The sequence below is a fragment of the Triticum dicoccoides genome, chromosome 3B (assembly GCF_002162155.2).
Source record: "Triticum dicoccoides isolate Atlit2015 ecotype Zavitan chromosome 3B, WEW_v2.0, whole genome shotgun sequence".
In the NCBI taxonomy this organism is placed as follows: Eukaryota; Viridiplantae; Streptophyta; class Magnoliopsida; order Poales; family Poaceae; genus Triticum; species Triticum dicoccoides.
In genome coordinates this window covers 729,517,708-729,535,778 of record NC_041385.1, presented here as the reverse complement: position 1 = coordinate 729,535,778, position 18,071 = coordinate 729,517,708, and the positions used below count along the sequence as shown (strand labels likewise).

The 18,071-nt window shown below is 47.7% G+C and overlaps 1 protein-coding gene across 1 annotated transcript; it reads left to right on the top strand.

Annotated features, from left to right (window-relative positions):
- Positions 1-10,943: 10,943 nt before the first annotated feature.
- Positions 10,944-12,782, top strand: LOC119278132 (cytochrome P450 CYP99A1-like). Its single transcript, XM_037559487.1, has 2 exons — positions 10,944-11,930; positions 12,013-12,782. The coding sequence occupies exons 1-2, from the start codon at positions 11,007-11,009 to the stop codon at positions 12,643-12,645; spliced, it is 1,557 nt and encodes a 518-aa protein (XP_037415384.1). The 5' UTR covers positions 10,944-11,006; the 3' UTR covers positions 12,646-12,782.
- The last annotated feature ends 5,289 nt before the right edge of the window (positions 12,783-18,071 follow it).

Here is an 18,071-nt window from a genome sequence, read left to right as displayed (position 1 = left end):
ACTCTCCTGTGAAGGATGAAGTCGCCATGAATGTGTTTCGACTCGAATCTCGCGTTGCTGCCGTAGTGGACTATCTTGCAAGGCTGAAGGTCGCAACTTCCCGCATCGACACAATACTCTGGCCAACAGAGACGCTTCAGAATGACCTCGAATCTCTGATGACTCGACTGAATGAGGTTCCAAGTAGAGTGCAAGAATGGAAGAAGTCTTCTACCAGATGCGGTGCGGATGTTGCTCTATCTCTGGTCCGTGTTCACTGCAAGGAGGCGCGAGAGGACAAGCTGGCAGCCCTTAAGGTGGCTAATACCAAGAAGTATGATTTCCGATCTTTCATGGAGACCTTCGTCGCCGCTGCCACTCGGATTGCAGACGGAATCGACCTGGATGAATTTGTTGCACTTTCCATCCCTCTGCAAGAGGGGTAAAAAACTTCTATGCTTGATACTTCAAATTTGCCTCGGTATGCTGAGTGAGTTTTGTAACCGATAAACCTTAACGGGCTTAGCGCCTGAGCACTTTCGGTTCCGTTGGATGTTATCTGAACTTGGATTCGACGTTGAATATGTTTGCGTCCGGTTTGAGGTGTCTTTTGCAGGCTAGGGCGAAGCGCTTGTTGCAGTCGACTTGTTCCTCAACACACTTATGCGAGCACTAGGCTGCAGCTAAGCCTCCGAGTGGGAGTTCTGCTCTCCACTCGGTAGGATTTTCAAAAACTTAGGCGAGCACTGGGCTGCAGCTAAGCCCCCGGGTGGGACTTCTGCTCTCCACTCGGTAGGATTTTCAAAAACTTAGGCGAGCACTGGGCTGCAGCTAAGCCCCCCAGTGGGAGGTCTGCTCTTCACTCAGTAGGATTTTCAAAAACTTAGGCGAGCACTGGGCTGCAGCTAAGCCCCCGAGTGGGAGGTCTGCTCTCCACTCGGTAGGATTTTCAAAAACTTAGGCAAGCACTGGGCTGCAGCTAAGCCCCCGAGTGGGAGGTCTGCTCTCCACTCGGTAGGATTTTCAAGGCGTACCTCTGGAGAAGGAGGTAACAGTCGACCTGTACCTCGTCCTCCTTGCAGAGCGCACATTGTATTTGTGGCGTAGCTCGGAAGGAGAGGGTAGCAGTCGACCTGCACCTCGTCCTTCTTGTAGAGCGCACGTTGTAATTGTGGCGTAGCTCGGAAGGAGAGGGTAGTAGTCGACCTGCACCTCGTCCTCCTTGCAGAGCGCATGTTGTATTTGTGGCGTAGCTCGGGAGGAGAGGGTAGCAGTCGAATTGCACCTCGTCCTCCTTGCAGAGCGCACGTTGTATTTGTGGTGTAGCTCGGAAGGAGAGGGTAGCAGTCGACCTGCACCTCGTCCTCCTTGCAGAGCACACGTTGTATTTAAACTTAGGCGAGCGCAATGCTGCAGCTAAGCCTCCGAGTGGAAGGCTGGCTTACCACTCGGTAGGATTTTGTTTAACTTAGGCGAGTACTTGGACTGCAGCTAAGCCTCCGAGTGGAAGGCTGGCTTACCACTCGGTAGGATTTTGTTTAACTTAGGCGAGTACTTGGACTGCAGCTAAGCCTCCGAGTGGAAGGCTGGCTTACCACTCGGTAGGATTTTGTTTAACTTAGGGGAAACGGATTTCGCAGCTAAGCCCCCGAGTGGGAGGCTGGCTCACCACTCAGTTAGGTTTTTTTACAGACTTAGGCGAATCGGATTCGCAGCCAAGCCACCCACTGGGGGATTGCTTTGTGTGGACAAAAGTAATGACAATCACTGGAAAAATTATAAAGCTCTTGTCTTTGATAAATAAACTACAGAAGTACTTTTATTACAATCCATCCGAGTGAATACTTAAGTATAAAAGGGGCGGAGAAGCTCCGCGTTCCAAGGTCGGGGCTCGTCGATCTGATGCTCAACATTGTAAAGACGGTATGCTCCATTGTGGAGAACGTTGGTGACGATGAAGGGGCCTTCCCAAGAAGGAGCAAGCTTGTGTGGTTTCTGCTGATCCACTCGGAGAACCAGATCTCCTTCCTGGAAGGCTTGTCTCCTTACGTTTTTGGCGTGGAAGCGACGCAGGTCCTGTTGGTAAATGGTCGATCGAATCAAAGTCATCTCCCTTTCTTCCTCCGGAAGGTCGACTGCGTCCTACCGGGCTTGTTCTGCTTCAGACTCGGTGTAAAGTTCGACTCGAGGAGCGTTGTGAAGTAGGTCGCTTGGCAAGACCGCTTCAGCTCCGTAGACCAAGAAGAACGGAGTTCTCCCAGTCGACCGGTTAGGCGTGGTCCTTAACCCCCAAAGCACAGACGGAAGCTCGTCGACCCATGCACCAGCCGCATGCTTGAGATCACGCATCAAACGGGGTTTCAACCCTTTGAGAATCAAGTCGTTGGCTCGTTCTGCCTGTCCATTCGACTGAGGATGGGCGACTGAAGCATAGTCGACTCGTGTGCCTTGAGATGTGCAGAAAGCTCTGACTTCTTCGGAATCAAAGTTTGACCCGTTGTCAGTGATGATGCTGTGCGGGACTCCATATCTGAATATCAATTCTCTGATGAAGCTGAAAACAGTACCGGCATCAAGGTTCTTGATGGGTTTGGCCTCAATCCACTTGGTGAACTTGTCGACTGCTACCAGCACATGGGTGAAACCGCTTCTGCATGTTCTCAAAGGGCCAACCATATCCAACCCCCATACTGCAAAGGGCCAGATGAGTGGTATGGTCTTTAAAGCTGAGGCGGGCTTGTGTGACATATTGGAGTAAAATTGACATCCCTCACACTTGTCGACTATCTCCTTTGCCATTTCATTTGCTCTCGGCTAGTAAAATCCGGCTCGGTATGCTTTGGCCACGATGGTCCGAGAGGACGCATGATGGCCACAGGTCCCCGAGTGGATGTCGTCAAGGATTATTCAACCTTCTTCTGGCGTTATGCATTTCTGACCAACTCCAGTCGCGCTTTGTCTGTACAGTTGTCCCCTTATCACGGTAAAGGCTTTAGATCGGCGGACGATCTGTTGAGCATCTTCTTCGTCCTCTGGGAGCTCCTTCCTTAAGATATACGCGATATACGGTACTGTCCAATCAGGAGTGATCACCAATGCTTCCATGATCAGGTCGACCACCGCTGGAATTTCAACTTCAGTCGGATCTGTGATACTCTTAGGCTGCGGAGCTTCTTCGGTAAAAGGATCTTCTGTGACTGATGGAGTATGGATATGCTCCAAGAACACATCACTGGGAATGGCTTCTCTCTTGGACCCTATCTTCGCCAAATCATCAGCCGCTTGATTTTTCAGTCGGGGTATATGGTGGAGCTCTAACCCTTCGAATTTATTTTCAAGCTTCCTCACTGCATTGCAGTATCCAGTCGTGGCTGGGCTTCTAATGTCCCACTCCTTCATCACCTGATTGACCACCAAATCTGAGTCGCCATAAACCATAAGGCGACGGACGCCGAGTGAAATGGCCATGCGCAACCCATACAAAAGTGCTTCATATTCTGCTTCATTATTGGAGGAATCAAAGTGGATCTGGAGCACATATCTGAGCTTATCTCCTCGGGGGGAAACCAAAACCACCCCAGCACCGGAACCATTTAACATCTTAGAGCCATCAAAGAACATGGTCCAATGCTCCGAGTGAACTTGAGTCGGCTGCTGTTGTTCAATCCACTCGGCAAGGAAATCTGCTATAGCCTGGGACTTACTGGCTTTCTTTGCCTCAAATTTGATATCAAGGGGAAGGAGTTCAATCGCCCATTTAGCCACTCGACCAGTTGCATCTCTGTTGTGCAGAATCTCTGACAGTGGTGCGTCGCTGACGACTATAATGTCATGATCAGAGAAATAAGGAGCAACCTTCTTCATGGTCATCTAGATCCCATATACGAGCTTCTGATAATGAGGATATCTTTGCTTCGATGGAGCCTAAACTTCAGAGAGATAATACACTGGGCACTGAACTTTGAAGGTTTTCCCTTCTTCCCGCTCGACCGTAAGTACTGTACTGACGACCTGTCCTGTGGCTGCAATGTAAAGCAACAGAGGCTCTTTGCTGATTGGAGCAGCAAGCACCGGCTGGGTGGAGAGCAGAGCTTTTAGCTCAGCAAACGCTGCATCAGCTTCTGGAGTCCACTCGAACTTGTCTGCCTTCTTCATCAGTCGGTAAAGAGGTAATGCCTTTTCACCGAGGTGAGAGATGAATCGACTTAACGCGGCCAAGCATCCAGTAAGCTTCTGGACATCATGCACACGCACAGGGCGTTTCATTCGGAGTATGGTGCCAACTTTTTCCGGGTTAGCGTCGATTCCTCGTTCTGAAACGAGAAAACCGAGTAACTTTCCGCCAGGTACTCCGAATGTGCACTTTGATGGATTAAGCTTGATATCATACCTCCTGAGATTGGCAAATGTTTCAGCGAGGTCAGTCAACAGGTCGGAACCCTTTCGTGACTTGACCACGATATCATCCATGTACGCTTCCACATTCCGACTGATTTGGGTGAGTAAACACTTTTGAATCATCCTCATGAACGTGGCTCCGGCATTCTTGAGACCGAATGGCACGGTGACATAGCAGAAGCACCCGAATGGAGTGATGAAAGCTGTTTTGATCTCGTCAGGTCCATACAGATGGATCTGATGGTACCCGGAATAGGCATCTAAAAAAGACAATCTCTCGCATCCCGTAGTCGAGTCGACAATTTGGTCGATGCGAGGGAGAGGAAAACGATCTTTTGGGCAGGCCCGATTGATATGTTTGAAATCAATGCACATGCGAAGTGAGTTGTCCTTCTTGGGGACCATGACGACATTGGCGAGCCACTCAGAGTGGTATATCTCTCGGATAAACTCTGCCGCAAGGAGTCGAGCCACCTCCTCGCCAATGGCTTTTTTCTTCTGAACGGCGGACCATCGAAGATGTTCTTTGATAGGTTTCGCTTTTGAGTCGACTCTAAGGCAATGCTCAGCCAGTCCCCTGGGAACACCCGGCATGTCAGCTAGCTTCCATGCAAAGATGTCCCAATTCTCACGGAGGAACTGGATGAGCGCTTCTTCCTATTTAGAGTCGAGTGTTGTGAAAATATGGGTCGGAGCTGCGTTGGGGTCAGTCGGGTGAATATGAACGGGCTTTGTCTCCCCAGACGACTGGAACACTGACTCTGTGGCGAGCTTCTTGGCCCGCAACAAATCACTCGGATCTGCATTTTTCTTGTATCCCTCCAGCTCTACCACTGTTATCTGGGCATCCGCAATCTTCGAGCCTTTCTGGAAACACTCTTCTGCCTTCTTCCGGTTGCCAGTGATAGTGATCACACCTTTGGGGCCAGGCATCTTTAATTTGAGGTACACATAACATGGTCGAGCCATGAAGCAGGCATAAGCTGGTCTCCCCAAAATAGCGTGGTAAGCGCTCTAGAAATCCACGACTTCAAATGTCAGCTTCTCTTTGCGGAAATGCTTCGAGTCGCCGAACACTACATCTAGAGCTATTTGGCCAAGTAACTGAGCCTTCTTTCCAGGAATGACTCCGTGAAAACTCATGTTGCTGGAGCTGAGCCTGGACATCGGAATGCCCATTCCCTTTAGCGTCTCTGCATACAATATATTCAACCCACTGCCGCCATCCATCAGTACCTTAGTCAGTCGAGTGCCTTCGACGACTGGGTCGACCACCAAAGCTTGCCTCCCAGGGGTGGCTATGTGAGTCGGGTGATCGGACTGGTCGAATGTAATGGGAGTTTGAGACCATCTCAGATAGCTTGGTGTCACCGGGGCGACCATATTTACCTCACGGTTGATAACTTTTAATCGACTTTTGCTCTCCACATCAGCAAAAATCATCAGGGTGGAATTGACATGAGGATACCTTCCATCACTGTCCTCCTTGTCCTCGGCCTTGTCCGACTCCTTTTGTTTGTCCTTGGGCTGTTTTCCTTGAAACTGCTGGATTAAGAGCCGACACTGGCGAGTGGTATGTTTCGGGTAGATGAAGTTACCCTCTTCGTCTTTCTTCGTGTGGATGTGACACGGCAGATCCATCACGTCATTTCCTTCCTTATCCTTTACCTTCTTGGGGTTCCAAGATCCTTTGGGCTTCCGTTTGAATTTGCCCCGAGTCACGGCCAGAGCCTCTACAGGAGCAATTGGCTCGGCCTTCCGCTTCTGCTTCTGATTGGAGTTTCCTTTTTCCGACTGACTAGGCTTATACTTACCACTCCGGAGCCTATCCTCTTCTTCACCGTTAGTGTATTTGGTGGCAATCTCCATCATTCGACTCAGAGTCATATCCCCGGTTCGACCAAACTTCAGGCTCAACTCTCTATTCTTGACACCATCCTTGAAGGCACAGACCGCTTGATGGTCAGACACATTCTCCATGGTATGATGCAAAGTGATCCATCTCTGGATGTAATCTCTCAGTGTTTCATTCAACTTTTGTACGCAGACTTGCAGCTCTGTCAATCCGGCTGGTCGCTTGCAAGTTCCCTCGAACGTCCTAACGAACACTCGAGAAAGATCTTCCCAAGTGTAAATGCTGCTAGGAGCTAACTGATTCAACCACACACTGGCTGAACCCTCTAACATGAGTGGTAAATGCTTCATGGCCACCTCATCATTACCGCCGCCAATCTGTACCACCACTCGGTAGTCTTCAAGCCAGGTTTCAGGTTTGGACTCACCGGTGAACTTACATACCCCAGTCGCCAACCTGAAGTTGGGGGGTATCACTGCGGCTCTGATGGCTCTGCTAAAGCATTCTGGACCTGAAACATGGACTCGGCTGCTAGTGGGCGCATCTCTGTCATGGCCACCTCTATGAGCTCTGTTCCGATCGACCAAACCTTGCACGATGATGGATCTCGCGTCAAATCCTGGTTCCCTGGGGTCGACCGGAGCTCTCCGCCCAACACTGAGCTGGCGCCTGTCATCTTGCTGCCGATGGGCGTTAGACCCACCCTCAGAGGAGGAGTGGGCACTCGACGCCTATCATCACGATCAAATCGGTCATCATACTGGTCCCGCCAACCTTCACGTCCCTCGCGCCTCGGAGGCGATCTTGGGCTATGAGCTGACTGAATTGTATTCGCAGCGACGGATCGACTGTGAATCCTGTTGCGCGACTGTGACACAGCTGAATTCTGATCTCCTACTGCTCGGAGCAAATCCCTGATCTGCATCAAGCCTCTGCCAGCTTCCGACTGAGAGGGCTGAATTGACTCCGCTATACGGGCTGCAGCTGCTAAATTCTGAATCGGGGTTCGATATACCTGAGTCGGTTGCGGAAAGAGCTGACGTCGACTGGAGTTGGGTACTCGTTGCCGCGCACGCTCGTCGAGTGCTCGCTAGAGGTTCTCCAGTCGAGTGCGTTCAGCCAAGTTGGCCAAACGCGCCTCTTCCAAGCACGAGCCTCAGGAGTTTCCCCTGCGATAGGAGTATACAGGGCATCCATGTTCCGGCGGCGAAGATCTTCTCTTTGCTGAGAAGTGAGTGGCTCGTGTTGATATTCCTCGTGGGCCTGAGCGGGGTCGCCTCCATCGTCCATCCCGTCAATGCGGGGGAAGCCGGGAGGGCTACGAGGCCCATTGACCATCAGGACCTCCGCCGCTGGATCACTGCTGCCGCACTCGGATGCAGTCTCTACGGAGCCAGCCGACAGATCGAACAGACCATAGAGAGATTCATCGGGCTCAATTGCCGCGACTTGGGTGGTGGCCGATTGGCGAGCTACTGCGTGTCTCACCCACCGCTGAAGCCTCGACCGACTGGAGCGCTTGCGCTGGCGGGAGACGGGGAGGGAGAATGGCACAGGGGTCGACCGATACGGAGTCGATGGCTGCCGCAGCAGGACGCCACGGACACACGCCCGAAAATGTGTCGCACCGTGGACCGGGAGCGCGTCGATGTCGAGTGGTACCTCCTGGAGCCAAGCGGAGTCGTCGGCAATGAAAGCGAGCGCACCGAGACGGATCTCGCGGCCCTCGACCAGAACTCCGCCAGAAACCATGATGAAGGCAATCGAACAAATTGCAACTTCTCCAAAAAGTCGCTAAGACACCTGCCCCACGGTGGGCGCCAACTGTCGTGGTTCTAAGTCTGACAGTAGAATGGGGGGTAGGTATGGAGATGCAAGATCCTAGCTATGGAGTAGTTGTATACGCAAGGGATTTACGAGTTCAGGCCCTTCTCGGAGGAAGTAACAGCCCTACGTCTCGGAGCCCGGAGGCGGTTGACTGGATTATGTGCGTATGAGTTACAGGGGTGCGAACCCTTTACACTGAGGAGGGGGGTGGCTTATATAGAGTTCGCCAGACCCCCCCGGCCCTCAGTTATGCAGGGTTTAAAGTACATTAAGACAGGGAGTTACTGGTAACGCCCACATAAAGCGCCATGAAGACTATTAAAGCTACTTAATGACAGGCCGTTGCGTGCTGAGTGACTTTAGGTCTCCTGGCTGTCGAGTGGTTAGCTTCATGGTCGAGTGGCTATCTTCATCGTCGAGTGTCTTTGAGTTCGTCGAGTGGGGTCCCTCTCGGTCGACTGGAAGGTAGCTTCTTCTAAAGATGTCCTTGGGTAGGGTATCCTAGATAGGTTCATGACCCTATCCTAGGTACATGACTTCATCAGAGGTGGGTCCTCTGCGGCAGCTGCGGCGGGGGAAGCGTTGGGAAGTCGGCGAATCGGGTGGGTGCGGCCGGATCGGACGAGCGGCTGCTGCTAGAGGATGCGCCGCTAGACGACGACCCGCGGGCGTCGCGTCGCGGATCCGCGCTGCCGATCGACGGCGGGGACCTCCGGCCACTGCGTCTAGCCATTGGGAGGAGAGGGGGCGGCAGGGCGAAGGTGAGAAGAGGAGGCAAAGGAGAGGAAGAGAGGAGAGATTTTTTTACTACGTCGTCGAGCAGTGGAGTAAATATAGCGAGATTTGTGACGGCCAAGTATAATATTTACTTCACTATGGGCTATTGGGAATCGGTTAGATCCTGATTAGAGAAGTAAAACCGAAATTTTACTCGTCTAACCGGTCATTAGGGATCGGTTAGAATTGCCCTTATCTATCAACCAGTCCCCCTCTTGGTCTATGTAGCACCGTAGAAATAGGTTGTACTGAGCTATCTGGGAATTAAGCCCCAACAGTTTTGGCAATAGACGTTGCTTGCTGCTGTTTCCATCTTTGCTTGTCGTGTTGACCATCTAATTATTTAGGTTGTCTCCATCTTTGAATGCACAAATGACGGTTATTTATTCTCTTTCACTATCTGGGAAGAAAACAATCCAATTTCTTGAATAAATCAAGATGACCTGTCCATGTGACAATGCTTTTTTTTTTGAAAGCCATGTGACAATGCTATTGTCAAACAAAGCAGGATGAGCTGTCCAGTTGGACAATGCTCATCCAATTGTTTACGAAAATACTAACGCCCACACGTGTGGGCGTCTGGCACTCGCCCACACGCATGGATCCTCGTCCAATCAATTCTGCACTAATTTTAGTGCATTTTAACAGTTTTTGTGTGCCACGTAGGACTGGGCTGGTGTGTGGGCATTCATCCGGTCGTCCACACGTCCTTTTTCAACACATGGGGGGCTGGTGTGTGGGCGTTTAGCAATTCGCCCACACATTAGTTTTCACGCACGTAGGGGGCTGGTGTGTGGACGTTTATCACTTCGCCCACACGCCCGTCTCCTCGCCCACACCCAAAGCCGTCAGTTGCCATGTGTTTCTGCAGGGTACATGGCAACTGCCCTAGCTTTGCTTGTAAGTAGATGACAACTCTCTTTTACCCGAGTTGCCATGCGTTTTTGCACGGTACATGGCAACTGCCCCAGCATGCACATAAGCAGATGGCAACTCTTCCTTTTACATGGGAACTGCCCTAGCGTGCTTGTGAGCACATGGCAACTATCTCTTTTACCCGAACATGTTTTTTTGCCATGCCTTTTTTGTAGTGCTACATGGCAACTGCCTAGTGTTAGTAGGTGGCAACTCCTAAAGTTTTGAAATCATGGCAAATGCAGTAAACCAGACCATACATGACAACTGCAGTTGAGCAACCATGGCAACTGTAGTTGTCCGACATGGCAACTGCAGTTAAATGAACAAGAAAGAGGGTCCAGACCATGACAACTGTGGGGACGCGTGGTGACTGTCACGCGGCGTGCGAGACCATAAGGTAGGAGGCCTGACGTACGGGCGTGTGGGCGCTATCTATTTTGCCCACACGTAGGCATAAGAGAGAAATCGCGAGAAAAAAAAGAGGCGCGTGGGTATTACTTGTTTTGTCCACACATAGACGTGTGGGCTGATCCTCCAAAACACCACACAAAATGTGTGGGCAGACCCCTTAACGCCAATACGTGTGGGCGTTATCAGCGTGCATTGTTTATCAAGATGACGGGTCAACACAGTAATTTTGGATTGTATCTGGCGTAGTCGTGCACCTATCTTTACTTCTGTCATATAAACTCGGTTCATGATGACGATGTATCTACCATCCATCAGTTCTGACCATTAAATCTACATTTAACATATTTGAGTTAAGTTGTGACTTTTTTGCAACATAGCCCATCGTCTATTCAAACCAATTATATTGTTTCCTCACCTCATCCAAACAACCTCAAAACAGATTTTCGTCCTCCTTTATATATAAAGCAACCTCCCATAGTCTCAGGTCATAGATCATCACGGACAAAGCATCATAGAAACTATAGTGTTTTTCCTGCAAGTTTGTGAACATGTATTTTTCTACTTTGAATCATTGAACTCACGGGCAATTTGATAGTATGTTAAACCTGAAAGTATGTACTTTCATAAATTCTAATGTTTTTTTATTTCAATTTGCTTTCCACATGTTATATAAAAGAATTGTATCTTTCCACATGCACCTATAAATTATATTTAAATTTAATTCATACTACCATTGTGCAGTTGACAGTTGATACCGCCAGACATCGCAAGGCTTATAAAACTGCAAGAGTATTTTCTTGCTGTTCGTCCACAGGAAAACAAACCAAGCCAAGACATCCACATGGAGCTAAGCGCAGCCACCGTCTTCCTCTCCGTCGTCTCACTGGTGATCCTCGTGTTCTTTCTTAGCCGCAAAACTTCAGCAAGTTCCAAGAAGAAGCGGCCTCCGGGTCCATGGTGTCTTCCCCTGATCGGCAACCTTCTCCACCTCCTCACCTCGCAGCCGCAGGCGGCCCTACGGGACCTGGCCAGGAAGCACGGCCCGGTGATGTCCCTGCGGCTGGGCCAAGTCGACGCCGTCGTGATCTCCTCCCCGGCAGCCGCGCAGGAGGTGCTCCGGGACAAGGACCTCACCTTCGCGTCGCGGCCGAGCATGCTCACCTCGGACATCATCCTCTACGGGAACATGGACATCGCTTTCGCGCCGTACGGCGCGTACTGGCGGATGCTGCGCAAGCTCTGCATGGTCGAGCTCCTCAGCGCGCAGAAGGTGCGGCAGCTCGCGCCTGTCCGGGACGGCGAGACCCGCTCCCTCGTCAGGAAGGTCGGCACCGTGGGCCGAGGCGGCGAGCCGGTCAACCTCGGGAGGCTGCTCTGTTCGTGCTCGATCTCGATCACCGCGAAGGCGACGTTCGGCCGGCTGTGTGACGAGGAGCTCCAGAAGCAGTACATGCCGGTCGTGGAAGTGGCTGTGAAAGAAGGTGGGGGTTTCAGCGCCGGGGACCTCTTCCCGTCTCTGTGGTTCGTCGACGTCGCCACTGGGCTGACACGCCGGCTGTGGCGAACGCGCCGTCAGCTCGACGCCATATTTGACAAGATGATCGCTGAGTGCGAGGCACAGCGAGCAGAGAAAAAGAAGACGACGGCGACGACGAAGACCACCGGAGATGAAGAAGAACACCTCCTGAATGTCTTGCTTAGGATCAAGGATGAGGGGAAGCTTGAGGTCCCCATCAGCATGACAAGCATCAAAGCAATCTTATTTGTAAGTGGTGACATATATGCTCTCAAATTAAACCATGTCCGGCCTTTTCTCTTCTTTGATTTTCATGTTCGTCGTCGTTTAGGACATGCTCACCGGAGGCACGGAGACAACGTCGTCGGCCGCGGAGTGGATCATGTCAGAGCTCATGAGGAACCCCGAGGCGATGGCCAAAGCGCAGGCTGAGGTTCGACGAACATTCGACGGCAAGAGCCCGGAAGACCATGAGGGCCTCATCGACAAGCTACGCTACATGAAGATGGTGATCAAGGAGGGACTGAGGCTGAACCCGGTGCTGCCACTCCTTCTCCCCCGCCTCTGCGGGGCGACCTGCGACATCGGCGGGTACGAGGTCGCCAAGGGCACCAAGGTCATCGTCAACGCGTGGGCGATGGCGCGGAGCCCCGAGCACTGGCCCCACGCGGAGGAGTTCAGGCCGGAGAGGTTCGACGGCGGCGTGGCGGGGGACTTCAAAGGCTTGCAGTTCGAGTACCTCCCATTCGGTAGCGGGAGGAGGATGTGTCCTGGAGACACCTTCGGGCTCGCCGTGCTGGAGCTCATCGTCGCGCGACTTTTCTACTACTTCGACTGGAGCCTCCCCAACGGAATGCGACCGGATGAGCTCGACATGGACATGATCGTCGGCTCGACGGCGAGGAGGAAAAACCAGCTGCACCTGTTGGCGTCGCCGTGCAGGGAGCTCCCCGTGGAAATCTGAAGGCTGAGCACGCAGCTCTCATCGTTGTATACTACATACTGTTCATGGTTAACTTTCTTTTTTATATGTGTTCATATGGTTCGCTTTGGGGCTTGTGTTATTGTGTTATTGTTGGACAAATAAATATCACTATTGGAATTCACATATCTACTAGTATTTACATTTCATAAATATATAGTGAAATCTACTTTATATTTTTAACTATTCGAGCTTAAGTTTTGGACCCAAACATTGCGCTGATGTTACAGGGAGATCATCCGATCGAACATGGCGATCTGCGAGTATTCCCTCAAAAAATCACATACAGCGAATGCTCAAGAATTGCCACGCTAAAACAGATATATTTGCCGTGCTATTGTATAAAGATTTGCCGTGTTGTAAAGAAAACAATGACATGCTAGTAGAAAAGATTGCCAGGAATTTGTCATGCTACAGCAAATTAATTGCCATGAGTTTTCAAGGATTTTCTGTGCAACATAAAGAATTGCCAGCCTAAAAAAAGTTCAATTTGTTAAGGATTTGCCATGGTAGCAGAAGAAAATTGTTCATGTTACATCAAAGTAAACTGGTAAAAATTGCCATGCTCCTAAAACACAATTTGTCATCCCAGATGTGTTCGCTTAGATTGACTACTTGAGAGAACTGTTTAGTGCCGTCAACTCGTAGTCAGCTTAGATGTGTGTGTGAGAGAGAACAGTGATTGCCACGTGTCTTGCTTTGAGATTCGTACACGGAAATTAAACGTGTCACAAAGTGTTCGCTTAAGAAACCCCTCTGAGATGACACCAAATCATTTAATATTTCCGTAAATATTGTGATACAATTTATTTACTCAGTTTAGTAGAAAATTCCTTCAAAATACCCATTGAGGCAAGTTTATTCTGATCTTTTCTACTCCATTTAGAGTTTTGACCAGATGGCTAACTCAGCCTCCAGATCGGAGGCGCATCTCTGGGGAGCACTATTGGTGTGGCATAGGGAGCACATGCGCTCAAGGTTCATAAGTAGGAAAGGCTCCCCAGGTTCAGTCGACACCACCTCCTCGTCCTCATTTTGCTATGGAGGAGTTGAGGAGCAAAGCCAGGCGACTGGTTGGGCGCTAGGTTATCGCACCCGGGTGATCGTTCGAGAAACATCATGCATGGCGGCAAGATGATCCATTTCTTTCCTTCTCACTAAGTTATGGACCAGCTCGTCTGCGAGCAATACAGGTGTCGTCCAAATCAAGGGAGTTGGTCCCATTTATATCCCAGTCTGTCACTCAATAGATCGTTGGTTCAAGACAATAATAGGTGCATACAACTTACTAGCCCAATCCAAACACATAAATACCATGAAAACATATATGGTTTTGATATGAAATGATACCACTTGGACTCTATTAGCATTAATCATAGCAAAGTTATAGCAATAACAATTCTAGAACAATCATCATACCATGAACCAAAGCCCTATGAATCTTAGAACTATTACCAAATTGACATCTTCCAATTCCCATCCACTACATATGCCTACATCGGGTTAGTCACACATGTTTGAGAGAAATTTGACGGAGATGATGGAGTAGGGGCTGATGGAGTCGATGGGTACAAAATCACCTCTCCTTAGGCAGGGTCTACCTCCAGACAACCATCTTGGATGAAGAACAACTATTAATACAATCCTCTTTGGATGAAGAACAACAATTAGAGTGGTCTTCGTTCCAAGAAAAAATGTGATCAATCCCTCGAGTTTTTTTTACGTTGAAGGAGCTATACAGGCAAATTCTGACAGCTAAGGGGTGCCTATGGGCAGTGGCGGAGCATCATGTAGACCAATAGGGGGCATGGCCCTCTTTATTTGTGCATCCACCAAAGAATATGCTATATTTGAAGCCTAACTAGTGTTTAAACTAGAGATTAGCTCCTCCTTCACTATTAATTTGCTCCCCTTCAAGTAATGGCCCAGGTCGGATTATGCTCAAGCTCCGCCACTACCTATGGCGCCCACACACCTAAGGTCCTGTGGTTCTCCTTGGCCCCATCTCCTAGTACTTGGCCTCTTATGATTCAAAACTTGTCTCTCTCTTTTTGGATTTTTCGAAAAAGTTTATTTTCTGTACCAATAAATAACACCAAGGTAATTCTACTTAAAACATCATCCGCCAGGTTAAATTTCATACATTCATGCAAGTTTAGAGGAAAAAACTTGCATAAAAGTGTTCGGATAAGTATATTCGTTTAGAACATATCAATGAGCAGGTTCAACAATCCCTCTATCATGTCCCCTATATACACCTAAACTAGGAGATAAACAGACAAAACTTAGTCCAACAGTTCCCCTTTTGTCTCCCCAAGTTCGGGGATGCCCCTATATCTCGCTACATTATACTTGGGAACTCTCAAGTTGAGTAGGGCTTTCAAAATTCAAACTTCTTCATATCAAAAAAATCTAGAAAAAATGTGTACAAGTATAAATGGATGTGATGTGTATGTGTGTAAAATTTCAGGATAAAACCCTTGAAATGCAAGTTGTGCAAAAAAAAACTTGAACTTTAAGGATGAACAGGGCATGTACAAAAAAGCCACATTTTTGTTTTTTCTGTGTAGCACTTATTTTAACGTATTTAGTCCTGAAAATTTACACGCTTGTACATTATGTCTTTGAGTATACGTGCAATTTTATTCAACTTTTTTGAAGCATACAAATACGAATTCTAATCATTTCAAATTCGGCCTCCATGGAGGCCGAGATCCATTCAACATTTTCGTCTCAAGTTCCCCTATATGTCTTCTTGTCTTTTATGATAGATGGGACCCACATCAAGAATTACTTTTGGAGGCCGAGCTCCATGGAGGTATACCTGGCCATCGCTCGGGCCGGGCCTGACCAAGCCCGACGCAGAAATCCCAGGCCCAGACGCCGGGCCTAGAAATAAGGCCCAAGCCCGGCCCGTCAATGTAAAAGCCCGCCGGGTCTCGGGCCGGGCCTCTTTGTTAACTCGCAAATATGATGGGCCTGAGCCCGACCCGGCCCTTGAGGAGCGTCAGGCCGGGTCGGGTCGGGCTGCCCATGGCCTGGTATACATGGAGGTCTCCAAATGCAAAATTTGAAATTCATGAAAATTCATATTTTTACATTTAAAAAATTCTGAAAAATATAGAGATAGATGAAGGCATAATGCACAAGTGTGTAAATTTTCAAGACGAAATACGTGGAAATGAGGACAAATCTGAAGCTTTTTAACACATGGTACTATTCATCCTCCCAGACCATGAATTTATCTTCTTTTTATAAACGTCACATTTCAAAGTATTTCATCCTGAAATTTTACACACATACGGCTCACATCCTTGTTTACTTGTACAATTTTTTTTAGATTTTTTTTGAAATGAAAATTTTCGAATTCCGAAATTTTCAAAAAATTGGCCCTCCATTGAGGCCGAGATCCAAAGTGCCATTCTCAGGCCCACATATATAATATGTCATTTTGTTTCGAAATGAGTGGTTTGTTGGGTTGAGGGTGGGGTTTATGGTGGTTGGTTGGCATTTAATGTTCCACAGAATTGAACGAATTTTAGAAAAGTTTGTATATGAAAATATAGATGAGAGTCTTAGGGGAGTTGTACAAAAAAGAATCGAGTGATAATTTTTTGGGGTCTACAAAGTAAAAAAAGAGATAGTAAAAACAATGTGGTGCTCTACAAAGTCTAAATTATATTTACCGTTGAATTGTGATGGGTCCCAGATTACAAATGCATGTTTTTATAATAGTAGTAATAGTCTTACGAGGTGGATAATAAATAAAATTCATTATATGTATAAAATGCATGAAAAGTAAAAATTAGCTTTTGGAACGAGCATGAAATTCATAATTATATAAATTCATAATAAATTCTATATACGGATTTTTATTACGTAAGATAAGAAATGCAATTATATATGTTGTATCTACTAAATATGGAAGAAGAAAAATAAGAAAGTTAACAAATTGATTTACTTACGAACCCCATGTGACATCGATAAATATATGAAATCTTAATGGTTAATGCTTATACTAGTAACTATTATTAAGTAGATAAATAATAAATTCTACCTTATTATGGAATTTCAAACTAGAACAAAATTTAGAAATTCACTTCTCGAACACTTCTAGTGTGGAGCCTAAATAGTTACTGGTCTGAAAAGTGGTGAGACAACTAATAAGAGGTAGAGAAAAAAGAGAGCCCATCTTCCTTGGTTGGGGAAGTGGATGTGCAAGCTCAATTCTTAAGTTGGAATACTCGAGGAGCAATTTTATATTGTTATGATTTATCTTTTTTGAGTGAAAAGGACCTAGATATATATTACAAAAGTTCACTAGAAGTCTCAATCATCTTAAGCATAATAAAAGTTACGTCGATATCACCACATAACTACAACTACAGCCGCCAGAACGAGCCCTTCATGCACCGTTATCGTTGCTTCCCTACCAGATGGTAGGCCTGACATTGTCGATGACAGCGATGAAGTTTTGGTGCAAACGCTTAAAGGACTAGCACCTTGAAGCCGTAGTTGTTGCTATTAAACCCTTAAATCGATCCGAAGCGCCTTTTTAAGCTTAAAAAAATGGCTGCATCTACCGCTTTATTTTAAAAATCAAACGAATAAACAACCATATCTAGAAAAAAGGGCATGCTATTTTTTTGACAGAAAACTCCTCCTTTATTCAAGCATCAAAACAGTAGCATCGTTTACAAGCAACGGGATAACCGCACTAGGGGCAGTATCCAACCAACAACCAGTAGTAGAAAATTTAGCCAACCTAGCAAACTCATGAGCTACCACATTACTCTCTCTATTACAATGAGCATAAATGACATGATTGCTATTTTGGTTCACAAACCCCCCCTCAAAACAGTCTCCATCCATATTCACCTCGAAGTTTTGGCATGATATTTGGGTTCATAAAAAGAAACTTTGACATGAAGTTGGGTCCATAAGAGTCCTCTCAATTTTGTTTTCATGATGACGTGTAGTGGCACTAGCTATAACTGATTTAGGGGTGTAGTTTCATATACATCTCTGTATGGTGAGGAAAATAGTGAGTGGGGGAAGTAATAGCCAGTCATGGAAAATGTGAACTTGGATGAGGAGCTAAACGAAGAATGTTGGATGTTGGATAGCAAGAGAAGATGCAGTGCCAGAGTCTAGAGCATGTACAAGTACATGGCAGTTGGGGGCCTTAACAGCCTAAAATTGCAAGACCTATGTGCAGCTCATAACTAACCTCTAAAAAGCAAATCTTTGTGTAGCTCATGGTGAAACAATGGATCAGAGGAATTTTGGAGGATAAGATTCCAAACAAAAATAATTATTTTATTATTTGGAACAAATGATTGCTATGTTACAGATTCATTTAAAATTCGTATGCACAACGTTTTTGTCTCACCAAATGGAATAATTGG

Coding starts and splice junctions, on each gene's coding strand:
- LOC119278132 (XM_037559487.1), top strand. CDS start 11,007: ATGGAGCTAAGCGCAGCCACCGTCTTCCTCTCCGTCGTCTCACTGGTG. Junction 11,931..12,012: donor GCATCAAAGCAATCTTATTT/GTAAGTGGTGAC, acceptor GTCGTCGTTTAG/GACATGCTCACCGGAGGCAC.